The sequence below is a fragment of the Pongo abelii genome, chromosome 20 (genome assembly GCF_028885655.2).
Source record: "Pongo abelii isolate AG06213 chromosome 20, NHGRI_mPonAbe1-v2.0_pri, whole genome shotgun sequence".
NCBI lineage: Eukaryota > Metazoa > Chordata > Mammalia > Primates > Hominidae > Pongo > Pongo abelii.
This window is the reverse complement of record NC_072005.2, coordinates 5,496,691-5,511,002: the sequence shown is the minus strand read 5'-3', so window position 1 is coordinate 5,511,002 and position 14,312 is coordinate 5,496,691. Positions and strand designations below refer to the sequence as shown.

Sequence of the window (14,312 nt, the reverse complement as noted above, 5' to 3'; positions counted from 1 at the left end):
ATAGAGGCTCCAAAGGCTAGTGGCAGTCACTTGACTCACGCCTTGTGTGTCCAAAGCCCGGGGTCCATCAGAGTGCTGTTTACTGTGGGAAGTTGGGGCGTCCACAGGTTTTGATGGTTTGCTGTGTTTTTTCCTGAAGGAAGCAGAGGAATGGAGCGGACAGTCGTGATGGATAAATCGAAAGGAGAGCCTGTCATTAGCGTGAAAACCACGAGCAGGTCCAAAGAGAGAGTGAGTATTGCCTCTGCCATCTCAGGGCCAGCTGTTTCTCATGATGGCCCCATGGCCCGTGTGATACACATTATGAAAACAGCACTGTTTTGCCTTTAAAACTGAAGTTTGTAGGAGGCACGACAATTGTGTAGATGGTGGATACAGACACACACATGAATCCCAGTGCTTTCTGCAGAGCAGTGCCCATCCATGTTTGCTTCCCTTACTGGCTCCTGACCGGGATGTGCCGCCTTCAGACAGAGCATTGGTTCACATGGCAGCTCACCATAGGGTGGGATGGACCAGACCCAGGCTTTTTGAGCCGGAAGGCAGGTCCTACTCTTTGGTTGACTTAATAGCAGGTTACATTCTTTCACTGGTTTTCTAGTCTTCTATTAAATTAACCAAAAAGGTAGAGACCAACCTAGGACAGAGTGCTGATCATGTTATCAGATCAAGAGCTGCACCTCTCAAGTTGTGCACACAACTAGACGAAATAGCGTCTCATTTGCGTTTTTCACTCTGGGAAACAATAAAAACCTCTGCTTCCCAGTCACAGGTTCTAGCTAAGATATTCATGAGGTGACAGTACTTTTTTAATGAATGCAGAGTTCGCCATATTCAGCCAGGACCACTTTGTGTTGTTAAGACTTAACTTTTTTTTTTTTTTTTGAGATGGAGTCTTGCTGTGTCGCTCAGGCTGGAGTGCAGTGGCGTGATCTCTGCTCACTGCAACCACTGCCTCCTGGGTTCAGGCGACTCTCCTGCCTCAGCCTCTCGAGTAGCTGGGATTACAGGCAACAGGCACACACCACCACACCAGGCTAATTTTTTTACTTTTAGTAGAGACGGGATTTTGCCATGTTGGCCAGGCTGGTCTCGAACTCCTGACCTCAAGTGATCCACCCGCCTCAGCCTCCCAAAGTGCTGGGATTACAGGCTTGAGCCACCGCGCCCAACCAAGACTTAGTTTTTAAAATGAACATTTGGATTTTATAAAGTATCAGTTCCTAATGTCATTTTTCACATGAAAATCATAACATACAGAGAAATGTAGAGTAGAACATTGAAAAAGACCCATAATCCTACCCCCATGTAACTATGATGTTGAAAATAAGTAGTGATGACACGTGTGTGATTAGAACATCTGGTCAGCTTGGGGAGATGCAGCACGGGCGTACTAAAGCCTCCGTGTGTCCAGTTGGGCTCCTCGGCTTCCTCTGCACACACGTCCCCTGTGCGTGCTGTGGGACCACAGACAGAGGATGTGCTGGAGCTTGCACTTTCTGTGTAATATGCCTTGGAGGTCTCTACATACAGACACATACAGTTTGGCTTTTTTCCTTTTTGCTTTTTTTTATTTTAGCTTTTACATATATTTTTTATTTTATGCATGATATTTACCTATTAAAAAAAAAAAGGGTGGGGGTGTCTCACTTTGTTGCTTAGCCTGGCTTCAAGTGATTCTCTCGCCTTGACCTTCCAAACTTGCTGGATTACAGGTGTGAGCCCTTACTCCCAGCCTTTTTTAACTTTTAAATTTTGAAATAAAGTGCTGTTCAGAAAGGTTGTGGAGGGGACTTAAATTTCCTGGGTGTGTTGCACCTGCCAGGTCGCTAGTAAGTGGCTAAGCTGGCCTGAGCACCCAGGAGTCCCGTGCTGGCACTGTTGCCTGCTGTGCTGCCCACTGTGCGGTGGTATGTGGGCATCTGTCTCCTCCTTATTCTACTGCAGTGTGTGTAAGACATCTGCCCGTCTCATAGGCAAAGCTTGCCATCAGAGTGCTGGGTGATGTGTGTCTCTCCTGTGTGTGTGTATGCCCCTTTCTCCCCAGCCTGCATTTTATTAATAATTGGTGTAATGTCTCGTCTTGACCTTTGCCTGTCTTTCTGTTGGGTTGGTTTGTTTTTCATTGCTCGCTCTTTCTCTCCTATGGGAGCTAATTAGGAAAATAAACTGAGTAGCTTTTTAAAAATATCATTTCCCAGGCCCCTGCCCCAGAGATTCTGTGTGGATCAGCGGGAGGCCTCAGGTTCTGTGTTGTTTAAAAGCTTCCTGGGAGGGTCTGCTGTTTGGGTGAGACCTTGGAGAACCTTGGAAATGGGAGTCAGTTGTTACAGCTCTGAGCTTTATGCCACAGATAGAAAATGGTGAATATAGGCTGGGTGCAGTGGCTCACACCTGTAATCCCAGCACTTTGGGAGGATGAGGCAGCACATCACTTGAGCTCAGGAGTTTGAGACCAGCCTGGACAACAGGGCAAAACCCTGTCTCTACAAAAATACAAAAATTACTCAGGCATGGTGGTGTGCACCTGTGGTCTCAGCTACTCAGGAGGCTGAGGTGGGAGGATCACTTGATCCTGCAGTGAGCTGTGACTGAGCCACTGCACTCCAGGCTGGACAACAGAACAAGACTGGGTCTCAAACCCAGAAACCTACAAAAAATAAATTATGGAAGTTGGCTATTAGTGTTCTGTACCTTATTAGGAGCACTGTTTTGCATTAAAGCATTTTGGCATATTCTCTTTGTTTATTTGAGATGGAGTCCCGCTCTGTCGCCCAGGCTGGAGTACAGTGGCACAATCTCGGCTCACTGCCACCTCTGCTTCCCAGGTTCAAGCGATTCTTCTGCTTCAGCCTCCTGAGTAGCTGGGATTATAGGCATGCGCCACCACGCCTAGCTAATTTTTGTATTTTTAGTTGAGATGGGGTTTCACCACGTTGGTCAGGCTGGTCTCGAACTCCTGACGTTGTGATCCGCCCACCTTGGCCTCCTGAAATGCTGGGATTACAGGTGTGAGCCACTGCGCCTGGCCTGGCATATTCTATTTAGAGCTGTCTGCCTGAGTCCTGAGCCAGCAGTTGAGACGTGAAACATGCAGTCTGCCCTCCAGCTGTCCAAACGGCTGGCCTGACTGCTGTCCCCCTCTGAACTAATGGCCACAGTGGCCCTGTGCGGATGTGCCCTGTGGCTCTGAGAGGCCTAGGTTTGCTTTGGATTATGTGAGTCCTTGGCTGTGCTATCCTAGAAGAACTGTGCCTGTAGGTTTTCTGAGGCGTGGGCCAACCTCTTCTCTTCCATGAATGCCCCTTGACATCTGAAAGCAGGATTCTGGATTAGGCAGTAAAACGCAAACTTGGAGGGAAGCATATGCCTGGGCCTCTGGTCTGGAGACCACAGCCTTCCATCTACACCATGTGGGGCCAGAGAATCTTAGTCTCACGCACACGTGCATAATCTCCATTGTGTGTTTGTTGCAATCATTTTCTTGACATTAATAAACCAGTTTTGGTAAACAGAGCTCCAAGAGTCAGGATCGCAAGTCAGAAAGCAAAGAAAAGAGAGACATCTTGTCGTTTGATAAAATCAAAGAACAAAGGGAGAGAGAGCGCCAGAGGCAGCGGGAACGGGAGATCCGAGAAACGGAGAGGCGGCGGTGAGTGGAGCTGGGCGGGGCAATGGGCTGGTGGTTTCCTCTCAGGGTGGCTGTCCTTCTCCCAGCTGTACTTGGAGTGCGCAGTCTGTGTGCCCGAGAGCCAGTGCCTGGGCTGGCGGGTGTCGTGCTTCACCTGGTTCCTCGAGGCAGGGGCCAGCACCTGTTCACACATGAGCCGCCAGACATGCCAGGTGGCATGAAAGTCATCAAAGGGCCAGGTGCAGTGGCTCACACCTGTGATCCGAGCACTTTGGGATGCCAGGGCCAGAGGATCACCTGAAGCCAGGAGTTCAAGACCATCCTAGGCAATGTAGCGAGCCCCCACCTCTACAAAATATTTAAAAATTAGCTGGGCATGGTGGCGCCCACTTGTAGTCCCAGCTACTCAGGAGGTTGAGGTGGGAGGATCGCCGGAGCCCAGAAGCTCAAGGCTGCAGTGAGCGGTGATCACAACAGTGCACTGCAGACTGGGTGACAGAGTGAGACCCTGTCTCTTAAAAAGAAGTCATCGAAGCCCTTTACAGTATATGGGGTTTGGCTATGTTGCCAGGCTGATAACTCCTGGGCCCAAGCAATCCTCCTGCGTCAGCCTGCCTAAGTGCTAGATTACAGGCTGAGCCTTCTGCTGGCTCAGAGTCTATTTTCGCCCCTCCTCTGGTGTTGGACCTTGGCCCGTGCGGAAAGCCCAGCCGTGTGTGGCTTTGATGGGATGGGATGGTCCCTGGGTGCTGAGGCCTCAGTCTTCCCTGTTGAAACCTTTCACATAAGGTCAGAAACTGCAAGCAGAGTCCAGTTGTCATTTTGCCGCGGCTCCGTTCCGGGCTGTGGTCTTGAAGGAGGCTTGTCCCTCTGCCTTGACATTCGGCCTTTTCATGTCGGGATGCGCGGCGTTCTCTTGTCACTTTTCCTCAAATATTGCTCAGTAAAGCAAAAGCTGTGCTCATAGCGTTTGGAGAGTGTTCTTGAGCTAACCTAGAAATGTTGCCAGCTGTGCTGCCTTTGCTTTTCTTAAGGTAACTTTGTTAAGTAAGGTAACCCCCTGCACGCGCAGCTTTAGGGAAGCCCGGTGAGCTTTTGGATCCATTTTTTTTTTTCTGCTTCCAACACACACCCAGTTTTGGGCACCGGGCTTTCTCCGTGGGGGCTCACGCAGGGAGTTCAGGGCAGCGTCGCCTGTCCCCGCAGGGAGCGCGAGCAGCGGGAGCGGGAGCAACGCCTCGAGGCCTTCCATGAGCGTAAGGAGAAGGCCCGGCTGCAGCGGGAACGCCTACAGCTGGAGTGCCAGCGCCAGCGGCTGGAGCGGGAGCGCATGGAGCGGGAGCGGCTGGAGCGCGAGCGCATGCGCGTGGAGCGTGAGCGTAGGAAGGAACAGGAGCGCATCCACCGCGAGCGCGAGGAGCTGCGGCGCCAGCAGGAGCAGCTGCGTTACGAGCAGGAGCGGCGGCCCGGGCGGAGGCCCTACGACCTGGACCGGTGAGTCCCGCCCAGAGTGTGGGCAGGACGGAGGCCAGCGTGGCAGCGGTGTTCACCCTTCAGCAGAACAGCGGCTTCCCTTCCATCCCTGTCGGTGGGGAGAATGAAATTTGATATGGAGCATGCGCCCTGGGGACCCCCTGCAGCTCTCACTGCGCTGCTGCAGGTTTATTAGTTCGCTGTCCCCAACGGAGGCTGTGTAGCATCTTCTCAAACTTGAGTTATTCTGGGAAACTTGATGGCTGCCACTTGCTGAAGGGTTTGTGATGCTTTTCCTCTCCACTTACCCGTGGAGCATAGCTGTTCTCTGTCCTGCGAGACAACCGAACGCCCATTAGGCCCAAGTTGGCCACCGCTGTCTCTGCCGGTCTCATGTGTCCTTGTAGACAGAGAGGCAGAGCAGGCGCTGTGGAAAAGGAAATTGCCTCTGATTTAGAAAGTAGGTTTATTGGTCTCTAGCTACCCCGGGCGGCTTAATTGACAGTCACCCTTCACCCCTCTCTCCGTGAGCCTAGTTTTCTGGTAAAAATCAGGAAGAAGATAATTGGATGCCATCCAGAGCTGTGTGTAGTTCGCTATCACCCCATCTAATTCTCTTTGCTTTTGCAAGAAACTCAGAGGGAGATTCAGGCTCCGGTGGAAGGCAGAGAAAGTAAAAGTGTGGCAACTCGAATGCCATTCCAGAAGAATCAAATATTTCATTTCAGTTGCATTTGTGCTCATGAGGGGGGATCAAGGTATTAACAGCCTCACGAGACAATGAGCTCACAGCAGTGCTCCTTTCGGGACTGTTGGATGAGAACACAAGTGTGCCTCTCGGCTGTTAATGGCGGTTTTAATTTATCAAATCAAAGCAATGATAATCGAATGTTTAGAGATTAGCCCTGCAGGACATTTTAAGCGATACTGGGTCTGGGGAGAGAGCTCCCCTCCCCACCTCCACCTCCTCCTTTTTTCCTCCTCCTCTCTCATAAATGGAATTTGCATTCTTTTAAAATAAAAACCAACAGACGAGATGATGCCTATTGGCCAGAAGGAAAGCGTGTGGCGATGGAGGACCGATATCGTGCGGACTTTCCCCGGCCAGACCACCGCTTTCACGACTTCGATCATCGAGACCGGGGCCAGTACCAGGACCACGCCATCGACAGGTCAGCGGTCCCGTCCCCTCCTTTAGCTACAGTCATTGTGGGCACCGGGGCATCCAGCTGACCTCGTTCTCAGCCCAGTGCAGGGGTTCCTGTGTGCTCTGAAGCCTCGTTTGCTTCTGAGATCCACAGTGGATGACTTTGGCCTTGCACAGAACTTGAGCGAGTTGAGCCTTGCACAGAACTTGAGCTAGGAATCCCTAGCTTGCCTCATAGGAAGGCATCTCAGAGCTCGTTCCATCCACCGACTCTTTTCATAGGTGGGCCAGGAGGGGCCTGAGTGCAGGGCCATCTACACCGAGCTCTCTTGTGAGGCAGCAGTGTTTGTCAGCACAACCTGGTTGTGCCCAACAGCTACCAGAGAATTGATGGAGGACGTGCAAAATTTCTCATGAGGCCTGTTTTGTATTTTGAGGGTCTGGGTGGGTTTTTTAGCCTTTTAAAATGAGGAATACATCTAGCTTATTAAAAAGGCAGCCCTTGGTTTTCCTGTGTAAGAATCCTGTTTTCGGGCTCCTCTCGGCTGCACGTCTCTGACCCGTTTCCCCATTCATTGGCTCCTTCAGTCGGAATGTCAGAGCAGGGAGAACAGGAAAGGGAGGCTGAGAGGCCACACTCTTAATTCTGCTGGAGTTTGGGGTGGAGTTGGTGTGAATTTTGATGAGTCCCACGCATTGGGTCAGACCAAAGATGAGGGATCATTGGAGGCCTCTGTTTGTCCCTGTTCCCCTAACTGAGAGCTCCCCGAGGAATTTCAGTTCAGTGAGATTTTTATTCCCATCTCTTTAGGATCCGACTTCGTTTCTGCCCCCGGGGAAAAGCCTTTCGATTTGAGCTAGCTTTTTTCTTTTTTTCCAGGCCAGTTATAGTTTTTATGTGATGGGATGGGAAAAGTATCCCAGTCATGAAACTTCCTGACCTGCAGAAATGGGTAGTCGTGCCTGGCGCTCTTTGAACAGGATCTTTTCCTTTTGCAGGCGGGAGGGTTCGAGGCCAGTGATGGGAGACCACCGGGATGGGCAGGTGAGTAGAGCCCCGATGCCAAGCCCTGGGGCCACTGCACTGCTGTGCGGGCATAGCAGGCCATTTCTAGCCAGGCGGCCGCTTGATCCCAGAGAGGTGGCAACCAAGTCAGCACGTGTGGCGGGTATGCAAGTATGGGTTCTGGCCAGCGACTAGAAGTACAAATATTTAGTCGGACGTGGTGGCTCATGCCTGTAATCCCAGCACTTTGGGAAGCTGAGGTGGGTGGATCACAAGGTCAGGAGTTCAAGACCAGCCTGGCCAACATGGTGAAACCCTGTCTCTACTAAAAATACAAAAAATTAGCCGGACATGGTGGCGAGTGCCTGTAATCCCAGCTACTTGGGAGGCTGAGGCAGGGGAATCGCTTGAACCTGGGAGGCGGAGGTTGCAGTGAGTCGAGGTCACACCATTGCACTCCAGCCTGGGCAACAAAAGCAAGACTCCGTCTCAAAAAAAAAAAAAAAAAAAAAAAAAAGAAGTGCAAATATTTTATTGTTTTGTAATGCTCAAGTTTCTGTCATTTTCAAATATGTCGGGCTTGTTCTTCGTTTTATCCAGTAGAAACCTCAAGTGTCTCTTCATTGTCCACTTGCTCAGGGAGCCTTTGGGTCTTGGTGCCTGTGGGGTGCCCCCAAGAACCCAAATGGTGGTTGTCGTTTAGCCCACATGTGCCAGGGTTGGGGGGATGGGGGAGCCCGGGGTTCCCCATGTTTCAAGTCTGTGCTGGGTGGGCACGGGGGCCTGAAGACCACAAGAGTGGTCCCTGAGTCTCTGTGGTGCCGTGCGGGTGCCCCGTGCGTGGTGGCAGGGTGTGAGTTCTAAGAAAGCAGCAGCCCGGTGGAGAGGTGGGAGGTGGGCGGCAGAGTAATGGCCTATAACAGTAGGCAGCACCCGCCTGCTTCTTGGCTGCTGGCTCCTCTGTGCAGAGTTGGTTGGCCAGGGAGGCCGGAATTGTGGCCCTGCCAGAACACAGGGGGGCTGACCCGCCCGGGGGCCTTCCTGTTATCGGAAAGGAGACAGCGTCCAACGTCTCAGGGAAGACAGGGTTTGGTGACGTCTTAGTGGACCTTGAGCAGAGCTGTTGAGGGCAGTAATGCCAGGGTGCCGCTGGCTCCTGGGGCAGCTCAGGTAGGGCAGTGATGCAGCTGTAGGGGTGCGAGGAGGGGAGCCAGGGAGCAGAGGGTCAGTGAAGCAGGGCCCAGCAGGGCTGAGGCTGCACCCTGCAGTTCTCTCTCAGCTCCGCCCCACCTGCCGCCCTGGGGCCTGCGGTAGACAGGCCTCCCGGAAGGTGGGCCTATGTGGGTGACGTGGTCAGTGTCACCCTGTTCCTCTCCTGCCTTACAGCACTATGGAGATGACCGCCATGGCCACGGCGGACCCCCAGAGCGCCACGGCCGGGACTCCCGTGATGGCTGGGGGGGCTACGGCTCCGACAAGAGGCTGAGTGAAGGCCGGGGGCTGCCCCCTCCCCCCAGGTTAGTGGGTGAGCCCCAGCCGGGTGGGGAGCATCTGTCCTAACCTGGGAAAAGGTTGGTGCCTGGCCGGGCATGTCCCCAAGGTTTGATTCAGCTAGGGCAGCTTTAGGACGGGCTGCCAGGGGTCCTGCCATTTGAAACCCCTGACTCAGAAAGTCCAGGTTCTCAAGAAGAAAGCACAGAACAGGCTCTCAGGGATGGAGCTGTCCAGGTCGCCCAGAATGACCCATCCCCATTCTTGAGCTGGGGGTCGCCTGCAGCTGTGAATGTCTCGATCACGGGCTGCGTACACACTGGGAGAGACAGCGCTGAAGCTCTTAGTCCTGCCCCGTCAGTGGTAGAGCAGCCTCGCCCCTGCCTCCACGTTGCCTCTTGACACGTGTCTTCCTTGGGTTTTCTCTCTGACCCCTAGTTGGTGTGGGGTGGGGCTTCTCAACCCTGCCCTGCCTATTAGAATCACTTATGAGGACCCTCCACCCAGGACTCAAGGCTGAGGACACTGGGCCAGGTCCTCCACAGGTGTCCAAAGCCACCTTCACCAGCACTGCAGTGGGGGTGCTGTTCTGAGCCTCGTCAGCATTGTTGGGGTGCAGAGCTTGTCTGAGAGGACTCTAGGTGCCTCTCTGGTTTCTTTGGCCAGCTGCAGTCACCCCTGCCTGTTTGTCCTGTTGCTGCCTGGGCTGGCCGTGAGGAGGCTGGTGTCAGGATCGCTTTGCGGCTGCCGCCCTGCTTTCCTCTGTGAGCTGAGTGTCCTATCTTGTCTCCAGCCCCGGCGCAGGGCTGCCTCGGCCCCTGCCCTAGTGCCACAGGGTGGGTTTTGGCCCCATGTGCTCCCCCGTTCCATCCCTCCCTCCGCGCTGAGAGGCACTTCACCTCTGCCAGGGACTTTGACTCGGAGCTGTGCCGAGTGTCCCAGGACACCCGAAGCTTCTCCTGAATCTCTGGGCAGCACAGACAGTGGCAGTGCTCTGATCAGTTGGTGTGAAGTGTTCTCTTCTGTGAGACTTCATTAGCACTCCTGTCTTGTCACTTGGTGGGTTTTATGGTAAATACCTCAGGAGTGTAAACGGGAAACTCATCCACAGTGAGAAGCGGCTGGGCGCCATTGGGTCACCGAGGGCAGGTTCCACATGGGAGCTTTCCACTCCTTCCAGGGCAGTATTGCACTTGCCTGGCGGTGCGCACTGGGGGCTCTGGTGGCCCCTCTCGGGCCTGTGGGCTGGCTCACTTGGCCTGACTGTCACTGCAGCCGGCAACCCACAGCAGGCAGGCACTCATGCAGATGGGTCTGGCTGCTTTCCTGCACAGCCACTGTGACTGCTTGGCCACTTGGGACTCAGGACACTGGGCTCGGATTTTCATCTCCCAGAGTTTCTGTCTGAAACTTTGAACAAATAGCTTTTTTTAAGTATAATTCACACAACACACACTTCCCGTTTCATGTGTGCAGTCAGTGGAGGTTTGCGTGTACGTGGATCTGTGCAGCCATCCCCACGGCCTTTTCTGAAGCATTTTCATCACGTCAAAAGAAACTCTGCCCCTTTAGCAGCCGCACCCCTTCCCCCTGCCCTTGGTAGCCACAGGTCCCTTTCTGGCTCTGGATTTGCTGTCTTGAGTCATTTCTTGGCCTGCGCGGTGTGCCTGCGGGCCTGGCTTCTCCCTAAGCCTTGTGTATTCAGGGCTCATCTCCACATGCTGCCTGTGCCAGTGCTTCCTTCCTAGTTAAGGCTGAACACTCCATGGTCCAGACACACTACATAGTGTTATCTGCTCATCAGTTCATGGGCGTTGGGGTCCTTCTCCCTTTGGCTGTTAGGAATCCTGCCGCTAGGAACATTCATGCACAGATGTCTTTGGCCATGTTTTCATTTCTGGCAGGTAGGAATGGGTTTGCTGGGTCATGGTAATTCTGCGCTTAACTTTTTGAAGAACCACCAAACTTTTCCACAGTGGCCACACCATTTTACATTTCCACCAGCAGTGGACGAGGGTTCTTCCCTTTCCTCGCACCCTCCACAGTGTGTGTTACTGTGATTCTAGCATCCCAGCCAGGGGGAGGTAGCATCTCGGCGTGGCTCGGATTGGCATTTCCGGGTGGCGCTGAGCACCTTCTCACGTGCTTACTAGCACATCTGTCTTTGGGGAAATGTCCCTTCCCATGATTTGCCCACTTGACATGCAGCCCTTGCTGTGTGGTATGACCCACCATGCAGCTGAGGTCAGGGTGGGTGCGCCTGCTGCTGACACAACCCTGGAGGCTCATCAGGTGGCTGCATGTCTGCTTTTTCTTTTGGCAAAGGGGTGGCCGTGACTGGGGAGAGCACAACCAGCGGCTGGAGGAGCACCAGGCACGCACCTGGCAGGGAGCCATGGACGCAGGTGCGGCCAGCCGGGAGCACGCCAGGTGGCAAGGTACGGGGCTGGCTCCAGGGACGAGGGTGGCTGTGGCCCCCACATGTGTCCAGGGGCTTCCCCAGGGATGGAGTGTTTGCAGACCCTTCTTCTCTTCTAGGTGGCGAGAGGGGCCTATCTGGGCCCTCGGGGCCGGGGCACATGGCAAGCCGTGGTGGAGTGGCAGGGTAAGGCGTGTTGTCCGTGGAGGATGGTAGTTCGCTCCTGCTCCTCACTTCCTCTCCCTTTTTTGCATGTTTGATGTTTTGAAAACAAAGCAAAAAGCAGCTCTTTGCAATTTATGCAAATAACGCTTTTAAAGTTACCTGGAATACAGTGTGTGATGGTGATTTTTCTCACCTGGAAAAAAAACCCAGGCACTCTAAAGCCTGCAGGACCGTTACTGAACCCATGTTACGATGAAAACGCTGAGCACTTCAAGGGGAAAAAAAATGTCTGACTTTGTTCCTAGGCGAGGCGGCTTTGCACAAGGTGGACATTCCCAGGGCCACGTGGTGCCAGGTGGCGGACTGGAAGGTGGCGGAGTGGCCAGCCAGGACCGGGGCAGCAGAGTCCAGCACCCACACCCCCATCCCCCCCCGTACCCCCACTTCACCCGCCGCTACTAAGTCCCACTCACTGCGAGTTTTCAGGTGGGCAGACGCACTGTTGAATCTGGTAGCCAGGGTTCCCTTGAACTTGGGGGATCTTTTTAAAAGCAAAGTAAATCTTGCCACCATGTTGTAGCTCAATGCAATGTGAACTCACTTTTTTTTTTTTTTTTTAAATAAATGTGTTCTTGTTCTGCCATTTTTAAATCAAGGTTTCTGTTAACAAGGCATTCCATTTTCCATTAATAAAGTTTACCATTCGCAGTCTTGCGTGCGTGTGCACGTGCGTGAGTCCTGGTGGCCGTAGAGCTCGGGATGGGACCAACCCTGGGCGCAGTGGTGTGACCACATGGTGACTGTTGGCTCTGCCAGGCGCTGCCAAAGTCTTTTGCCTGCATTATCCTACTGAGTTGTCATAACCACCCCAGGAAGTGGGCTGTCCAGGTCCCCATCATGGGATGAAACTGAAGCTGGGGAGTCAGGAATTCTTCAGGGGGTGCACAGGAATTCTTCAGGGGGTACACAGGAATTCTTCAAGGGGTGCTGTGCACTGTGGGGCCCTCAGACCAATCCCTTTACCCCGAGCTTGTCTCTGCGTGGGTAGTGGTGAGGGTGTGCCAGGCCCTGGGGAGCCCTCCCCCTGCCACCTCAGTCTGGGGCTGTGTCGCGTGCTGGTGTGTGGTGGGCTCTGTCGGGGAGGGTCCGTGTGTGGTGGGCCCGCCCTCCCCTGGCTGCCAAGTGTGTCCTGCTCAGTGTCTGCTGCCAGCAGCTGGGCAGGAGTGGGACGGCGCTGACTCGGTGATGGACCCAGGTGGTAGAGCTAGTCCCTCCGTTCTTCTGGAAATGTCCATTTGTTTGCAAAAGTGCATTTGAATGTGATGCCCATTTTCTTCCTTAAAGACTGTGCCAGATGAGGCACTTCGCTGGCCGGGGTAGCCCGCAGGCTGCCGGCCCATGCGCGCATTCCTCCATGCCAGGGGCCGGCCACTGTGAGGCGCAGCTGTCCTGTTCAGAACTGCTGGTGCACGAGTGGAGCTGGTGCTGGCCAGGGGTGGGGGCTGCAGGCATCTTGGGGCAGACGATGGTGCATGGGGTCGGCCTAGTGCCCTCTCGGCGGGAGGGGCAGCCCAGCCCAGTGTGGTGTGGTGAGAGTTAACTGGCAAGGCCACCTGCTGGGGACCTCTTTCCCTCCCCTCCGTTTCTAGGACAGCCACCCGCAGGCCCCTCCTCCAACTGCCGGTTCTGCTGGAGTTCCCCGCGCCCCCGCTGGGAAGTTAGGTTTTTAAAAAGCCATGTTAAAATCCATCCCAGCTTGCCGCAGACACCGGAGCATGAAAGGCAGGTTGGCCCTGGCCCTCGGCGTCCTGTCTGGGCCTGAGCCACCGTGAACGCATTCCGGAGCCTCCCCCACGGTGGCAGCTTCTGGAGTCATTTTCCAGTGGCAGGTGGACTGGACGCCACGCCGTCTCCGTGTTGCACACGGGGTCTTCGCGGCTTGCCTGTCTCCCTGACAAGCCAGAGTCTAGAAATCGGGGTTGAGAGCTTCCCTGTTGGGCAATAAAAGGCAGGCTTAGCCTGCGTTGAGGAGGCAGCCTGGGATTGGGAGCAGGCCCTGTTTTCAGACCTCTGTGTCTCAGACGTCACGGAGCACCCATTCCTGGAGGTGGGTGTGGCCTCCTGAACTATGAAGCAGGGGCTCAACCACTGCCAGGCTGCCCCATGGGAGCTGGAAAGGGAACCAGTCCCACTGGACATCCTATGGGGGCAGAAGAGCCCTGCCCTTTCCAATGAGCCGGGCCTGGAACCAGCTCTGTTCCACGCAGAAACAAAACACTCAAGTTACCAGGACGGCTGTCACAAAGCACCATAGACTGCCTAAGGAAGCTCATTGGCTCTCAGTTCTGGAGACCAGGAGTCTGAGATCTGGGTGTGGGCAGGGCTGCGTCCTTCCCAGGCTCCGTCCTGAGCCTCCTGGCTTCTGACAGCTGCCGAGTACCTCTGGGCATTCCTTGGTTTGTAAAAACATTGCCCAGTCTCGGCCTCCATCTTCATCATGTGGCCTTCTTCCTGCAAGCGTGTTTGTGTCCTAGTTTCCCCTTTCTTTTTTTTTTTTTTTTTTGAGACACAGTCTCACTCTGTCACCCAGGCTGGAGTGCAGTGGCAAGGATCTGGGCTCACTGCAGCCTCCGCTTCCCAGGTTCAAACGATTCTCCTGCCTCAGCCTCCCAAGTAGCTGGGACTACAGGCGCCCGCCACCACGCCCGGCTAATTTTTGTATTTTTAGTAGAGACGGGGTTCCACCATGATCCGCCCACCTCGGCCTCCCAAAGTGCTGGGATTACAGGCGTGAGCCACTGCGCCTGGCCTGTTTCTTTAATAATTGAGTGTAGGTACGTTATATTAACTCAACTTTTATTTCAAGAGAGAAAAGGTGGGTGGAACAAAATATGTGTTATGAAAAGGAGATGCTGATGGACGTGTGGGTGGTTCCCCCCTTTGGGCAATTGTGTGTGAATCACGCTGCTGTGAGCATTTA

General features: G+C 54.0%; 1 protein-coding gene across 1 annotated transcript in view; it reads left to right on the top strand.

Moving 5' to 3' along the window:
• Positions 1-12,040, top strand: part of SAFB2 (scaffold attachment factor B2) — a 36,069-nt gene extending 24,029 nt beyond the window's left edge. The window contains exons 13-21 of the mRNA XM_002828497.4: positions 140-231; positions 3,516-3,652; positions 4,838-5,125; positions 6,136-6,276; positions 7,251-7,296; positions 8,644-8,774; positions 11,074-11,186; positions 11,287-11,353; positions 11,638-12,040. Of these exons, the coding sequence (XP_002828543.1) occupies positions 140-231; positions 3,516-3,652; positions 4,838-5,125; positions 6,136-6,276; positions 7,251-7,296; positions 8,644-8,774; positions 11,074-11,186; positions 11,287-11,353; positions 11,638-11,794 (1,172 nt within the window). The 3' untranslated portion in view covers positions 11,795-12,040. The remainder of the gene's footprint in view (positions 1-139; positions 232-3,515; positions 3,653-4,837; positions 5,126-6,135; positions 6,277-7,250; positions 7,297-8,643; positions 8,775-11,073; positions 11,187-11,286; positions 11,354-11,637) is intronic.
• The last annotated feature ends 2,272 nt before the right edge of the window (positions 12,041-14,312 follow it).